General features: G+C 41.5%; 2 protein-coding genes across 2 annotated transcripts in view; one reads left to right on the top strand and one right to left on the bottom strand.

The window, feature by feature from the left end:
* Positions 1-1,644, bottom strand: part of gemin5 (gem (nuclear organelle) associated protein 5) — a 26,236-nt gene extending 24,592 nt beyond the window's left edge. Inside the window, 2 exon segments of the mRNA XM_032534669.1 lie at positions 172-326; positions 1,396-1,644. Coding sequence (XP_032390560.1) covers positions 172-326; positions 1,396-1,537 — 297 coding nt within the window. The 5' untranslated portion in view covers positions 1,538-1,644.
* A 97-nt stretch (positions 1,645-1,741) lies between these two features.
* On the top strand, positions 1,742-6,251 carry mrpl22 (mitochondrial ribosomal protein L22). The gene is made up of 7 exons (XM_032534698.1): positions 1,742-1,945; positions 2,045-2,087; positions 3,474-3,609; positions 3,825-3,890; positions 4,887-4,964; positions 5,311-5,380; positions 5,697-6,251. The coding sequence occupies exons 1-7, from the start codon at positions 1,921-1,923 to the stop codon at positions 5,903-5,905; spliced, it is 627 nt and encodes a 208-aa protein (XP_032390589.1). The 5' UTR covers positions 1,742-1,920; the 3' UTR covers positions 5,906-6,251.
* The last annotated feature ends 164 nt before the right edge of the window (positions 6,252-6,415 follow it).

Genomic DNA, 6,415 nt, shown 5'->3' with positions numbered 1-6,415 from the left:
ATATAATTAATTGGTGAAAAGTAAGACAACAAATCGTAACATAAGTTTATGAGGCGTTTTACGTTTTTACGGCCCTTGGTAGCTTGGGGCCTAAGGCAATTGCCAACCTTTGCCTAATGGTAAGTCCGCCTCTGCTAACGACGCACCGGAACAGGAAACGTCAACACTCACCTGATGAGCCGCGTGTTCTCTTATGAGAACCTTGTTGTCCGCGTCCCAGAAGCGAACGGTCCCGTCGTTGGAGGAGCTGACGCAGATGTGGCTCTGCCCTTCATGCTGACAGAACGAAAAGCTCGACACAAAGTCTTTATGGCCGACGAGCTCACCTGAAAAACACAAAGACAGACGGCTATCAGCGGGTTATTGTAAAGGAAAGGAGGCCATAAAATACCCCAAAAGCCTCTGGCGTCTCTGCTTGATGGAATCAGTCAATCTGGGACGACTAGCTAAACTAAACTAAAGACATTTTAAGGGTTACAACCGTTAGTGATTATATTATATATATATATATATATATATATATATATATATATATATATATACATATATTTCTTTTTTCTGAAAGTTATAGTCTAAACAATAATTGAGAAAATAATCATTATCATTATTGTCATTATCAATTTGGATTGGTCCAAAAACATGGACGTCTGTACAAAAAAGGCCAAGTTGTCTCCCTGCTGAAGAGAGTATGTAGTATTTTAACATAGGGGGTGTATACTCAGCCCCGTATTTTAACATGGGGGTGTATACTTATCCCCTGTATTTAACATAGGGGGGGTGTATACTCATGCCCCTGTATTTTAACATAGGGGGGTGGATACTTATGCCCCTGTATTTAACATAGGGGGTGTTACTTGCCTGTATTTTAACATAGGGGGGTGTTACTATGCCCCTGTATTTTAACATGGGGGTGTATACTTAGCCCTGTATTTAAATAGGGGGGTGTCTACTTATGCCCCCTGTATTTTAACATAGGGGGGTGTTCGACTTATGCCCCCTGTATTTTAACATAGGGGGGTGTCTACTTATGCCCCTGTATTTTAACACAGGGGGTGTATACTTATGCCCCCTGTATTTTAACATAGGGGGGCGTATAATTATGCCCCTGTATTTTTATGAAGAATATTTTTTATTTACTATACATTATCCATTCACAAAGTAAATTGGTGTCCTTAAAAGGTTGGATTTTCCTAATTTTTTTGAATTAAGGCATTAAGATCAATTTCCAGAAGATTTTTTTCTTTTTATTATTTTTAATCAACTTTAGCATCATGGGTGTGTAAACTCATGCAAGCCGCTGTACCTGCTTCTCTGTCAGTGCACGACTGTCAGTGCACCTGAGGTGATCTCCTCCCCCCCCCCCCCCCCCCCCCCCCCCCCCCCCCCCAGACTTACCTGCGACCCTGCAGGAGGATGCAGACACATCGATCAGATAGATGATGTTTTTGGCTCCGACGCCCAGTAGACCGCTGCTGTTGACGTCACTGCAGCGCGAGCAGTACCAGTTGGGAGAGGCGGGAAGCGACCTTTCGTGCATGACGCCGTTGGTAGTTTAAAGTTAACTACGTTTCTAATAAAGTCTGATAAAGCTAAACCAAACTCCACGCATGTTACCTGCACTGTCGTAGCGATTACACTACCGGCCGTGCGGCCAGCGTGGTGTCGTAAGTCCTACCGTTGCCTAGTACGGAATCCTAGTTGGGTCAAACCATGACGAGTTTGCTTTTATTTCAAAGCAAAATTCCGTTTTTCATCACTATCTTATACTTTTACCTGTAAGACAACTACGTAAATAATAACCTTTAACAAAACGCATCAGGTCGCATAAGCAGTGAAGACTACAAATGGGTCAACACGTTTCGCTTTTATTCCTGTATACATCACTACCGTCCGCGAACTTTTGTGTCGTAAAAATGCAACATGGCGACTGCAATGACAGGACGTGGTAAGAGAAATGCAGCCTAAATTATCTACACATTTGCCCTGTTATGACATTTTAATGTGTCTGCTGGCGAGGTTTTAACTGATTCCTACTTGTTTTCAGGCATGGCGTTTGTTAGGAATCTATCTGGGGTGTTGAGCTCGAGGTAAGTTACATCGGTATCAGTAGAAAGTGTCTCTGCAGAAGGACAAATGTCTGTGGGCTGCTTCAAGTAATGTTAGCTAAGCTTACTAAGTACGCCACGGTGACAACCACTTGATCTGAATTAGAAAGAAGCTTACAGAAAAAAATGTTGGAAAAAGTTAGGAAATGCACATCTGCAGTGTGATTTGCTGGAAATGGTGTCAGTTTCAGTAAATAAAAAAATGTTCTTCCTTAAAATACAGGGTGTATAAGTACACACCCCCCTATGTTAAAATACAGGGGCATAAGTATTACAGTCCCCGCCTATGTTAAATAATACAGGGGAATAAGTAAACACCCCCCTATGTTAAAATACAGGGGCATAGTAAACACCCCCCTATGTTAAAATACAGGGGCATAAGTATACACCCCCTATGTTAAAATACAGGGGCATAAGTATACACCCCCTATGTTAAAAAACAGGGGCATAGTATACACCCCCTATGTTAAAATACAGGGGCATAAGTATACACCCCCCTAGTTATAATACAGGGGCATAAGTATACACCCCCTATGTTAAAATACAGGGGCATAAATCACACCCCCTATGTAAAATACAGCATAAGTATACACCCCTATGTTAAAATACAGGGGCATAAGTATACACCCCCCTATGTTAAAATACAGGGGGCATAATATACACCCCCTATGTAAAATACAGGGGGCAAAGATACACCCCCCTATGTTAAATACAGGGCTGGCATATCCTTAATCGGACCTAAGTATACACCAATCTATTTAAAATACAGGGGGCATAAGTATACACCCCCCTATGTTAAAATACAGGGGTATGGCATAATAGTCGACTAATCAATGCATCGACTAGCCTGTACACTGATTCAATTAATGGAAGGGGGAACCTCTATTACTTTGGATGATCTGTTTACAAGCAGACTTGTGTGAGTGTGGGTGTGTCTGAGCTGGTAGGGAACACATACAAATTGAATGTTTTTGTTTTTTTTAACCGTCCGTTGACCTTAGGACCCGTTCTCAAAAGTTCTCAAAGTTTCTACATGAGAAATTTGCATTGTTTCAGCTAAACTTCCCCAAAATAACATGGGTTGTTCCATACAACGCTCTTCTAAAGTAAAATAAAGGTAATTAAGGGGGTTACCTTTTTTACCTTTAACACAACATCCTTCCTGGTAGAAAATATAGGACATCAACTGAATATGATGGCCAATATCAAGGAGGTGCCTCTCAGTAAAAACAAATCTGTAACAAATAAGTAAATGGTAGATAGTAGTAGTAAATTGATGTTAGTGCCGAATCCGGTGGTAGTGGGGGGAAAAAAAGCGGCAGAGACCTCAAAAAAAGTATCTAAAAAAAGGGTTAATTGTCTCTCCAGGTTGCAGGTTTTGGGTGGCGGTCCGCAGCAGCTCTCATGTCTCCACACCAGCACTTCACTGGACTCAAAGGACTGGGAGAGGAGGAACCGGAAGGTGTTTCCACCCCAGCTACCGGAGGAAATCCGCAGACCAGCAGTAAGTCTCTGGGTCTGCAGATAACATGATGTGCAGAGTGGGAGGATTTCCCGGTCAGGTGTCACCTGACTTCAATATGACAGTGTAGTACTTGAGAGTTTCTGTGGATTGCCAACCACAGATGGACGTCAACAAGTTACGCACTAAAGCTTTAAGCGCCGCACAAGTTTGCTCTGGTCTTTAAAAAAACTCTGAATACTTTGTTTTGTTTTCAGGAGATCCATCACAGCAGGAGGCAGATCAAGTACAGCAAAGACAAGATGTGGTACCTGGCTAAAATGGTGAGACCCGCGGGGGGAGGGGGGGTTCCTCATCATTATCACACCTTGGAGTCAAGTAAATTATGTTGCCACTTTAGCGAGTAATTATTTAGCGAGCACCATATGTGTACATATATTTTTTAAATATTCATTCATCAGAATCATTCATAATGACAAATAAATGATTCTGATAAAGGAATATTTAAAAATACAAACGGATGGTCAACCGTGTTCTGAGTGATGGTGTTGCATAGTTTGTCCACCAGAGGACACTCTACAACGTCCCTGTTAGTGATGGCGTTGCATAGTCTGTCCACCAGAGGACGCTCTACAACGTCCCTGTTAGTGATGGTGTTGCATAGTCTGTCCACCAGAGGACGCTCTACAACGTCCCTGTTAGTGATGGCGTTGCATAGTCTGTCCACCAGAGGACGCTCTACAACGTCCCTGTTGGAAACACTCTGATTATTTTCTTTTGTTAAAGTATTTTTGTTCAAAAGACTTTAAGTTTCATATCTTAAGTTTGTATTTTTCTACATTTATCAGACCTTTTAATATATTTTGATGTTCTGTGACATTATTGTGACAATAAAACAAATTATCATAATGTTTTAGTGAGAACTCATAAATAACTTTAAATAATGTAAGGGAAATCTGTTTATATTTTGTAACAAGGTTGTTGTTTTTTTAATCGGATTCTTAAATAACCAAATATTCATATTGGTGCGTCTGTCTCATTTCTGATACCGTGGCGGGCGCCATTTCCAAATCAACATAGAGGAGACACTGCATTGTTTTTCTGGCTAGTGAGAGAAAGGAATCTGCCAGCCACCTACATAATGGGGCTAACCTAACCTGTAAAACCCTAGAGAGTCCTTATTAATCTGATCTGTAGCATCCAGCCTGTTTTCTCCATAGAGCCATTGTAGTCAGGGTCGACTTAAGCATAGTGCTGCTTCCTCGGGCAGTGCAACCCCTACTGTCCTAAACGTTGCCTTTGTTTCTTCTCCTCCCCAGATCCGAGGGATGAGCATTGACGAAGCCATCGCACAGCTGGCGTTCAATGACAAGAAAGGGGCGAAGATCATGAAAGAGGTTCGAAATGCACGTTCACCGGGAGAAAATGTCACGGTTCGATATTGATTTTTAGGCTCAAAATCAAAATTGTGTCAATAAAAAAAAAAGATTCACTGTATGTAAATGTAGTACTTTTCCCATGTGATGGTATACACACCATTACAAAACGAAAATGTAAAAAGAAAAATCCATAGATTTCTGGAATTCAGTTAATTGATTTTGATTCTGTAGATTCTTTTTTTTTTGCACACCCCTAATGTTCACCCTTCATTACTGTTGGTCGTGCATGCGTGTGTACGTGCACACCTACACACCAGAAGTTGATTCATAGATGTCACAGCTCGCTGTCGGTTGGTTTGTTCAGGTTCTAGAGGAGGCTCAGGAGATGGCGGTCAAAAATCACAACGTAGAGTACAGATCCAACCTGTATGTAGGTAAGTGTCACTGTGGCAACAAACAACTCAAATCATTACACATCACATGACGCCATTGTGCCCAGGAGCAAGGGGGTGGGGGGGTGACCTTCAGTGAATATTTAAGGGCTTTAAGGGCGTTTTGAGTTGAGATGGTGTGCACTGGGAGTCAGTCATGTGGAGTCACAGACGTAAATACAGATGAGCCTAAACTCAGCGCCATCTATAGTCTGATGAGTTTCGCTTCAACAGCCCCTCTACAAAAAACTGAATCTGTACTCTCTCTCTCTCTCTCTTTCTCTATCACACCGTCCCCGCCCGTCTCTCCTTCCTGCAGCCGAGTCCTACTCCGGCAAAGGGAAGTACCTAAAGCGCATCCGTTACCACGGCCGCGGGATGTTTGGCATCATGGACAAAGTCTACTGCCACTACTTTGTCAAGCTAGTGGAGGGCTCGCCGCCCAAAACGGAGGAGAAGACGAGCTTCGACCAGGCCAAGGACTACGTCCAGAACCTGAAGAACCGAACCATCATCCACAGTCTGTAGAGTGTGTGTGTGTGTGTGTGTAGTGTGTGTGCGTGTACGTGTGTGTATATGTACACGTTTGTAAATAAATGACTGGATAATGAGACCGTTTTATAGCTTTTTTCATCGTTTTTTATTTTTTTATTTTCATTGACTTGTACTGTATATTATTTTTAAATAATATTGGCTGCGGCCAGTGATGAAGTTTTAAATAAAGAGATCATGAAGTCCAACAGTGTTTAAGAAAGGGCCGTTAATGTCATGTTCTACAGTAAAATCAAGTTGTCTGTCAAAGACATTACATAGAATGAGTTTAAGTTAAAGCTAACCCTCCCTGGGATGCATTAAACACAATCTTGTACAGTCTAACATATGTTTTGCTTGTTCTTCAGCAAAAGCACACATTTTTAAAATTTACTTTAACAAAAAAAAAATTTAATCAAAGCTTTAGTATTAAATCCTTGTTAACTCCGGTAGCAATTAAATTAAACTAAAAACAGTTTAAAGGGTAACTCCTGTTTTTTTTTTTTT

The sequence above is a fragment of the Etheostoma spectabile genome, chromosome 13, assembly GCF_008692095.1.
Source record: "Etheostoma spectabile isolate EspeVRDwgs_2016 chromosome 13, UIUC_Espe_1.0, whole genome shotgun sequence".
NCBI classification, from domain to species: domain Eukaryota; kingdom Metazoa; phylum Chordata; class Actinopteri; order Perciformes; family Percidae; genus Etheostoma; species Etheostoma spectabile.
This window is presented reverse-complemented; position numbering and strand designations above follow the sequence as displayed.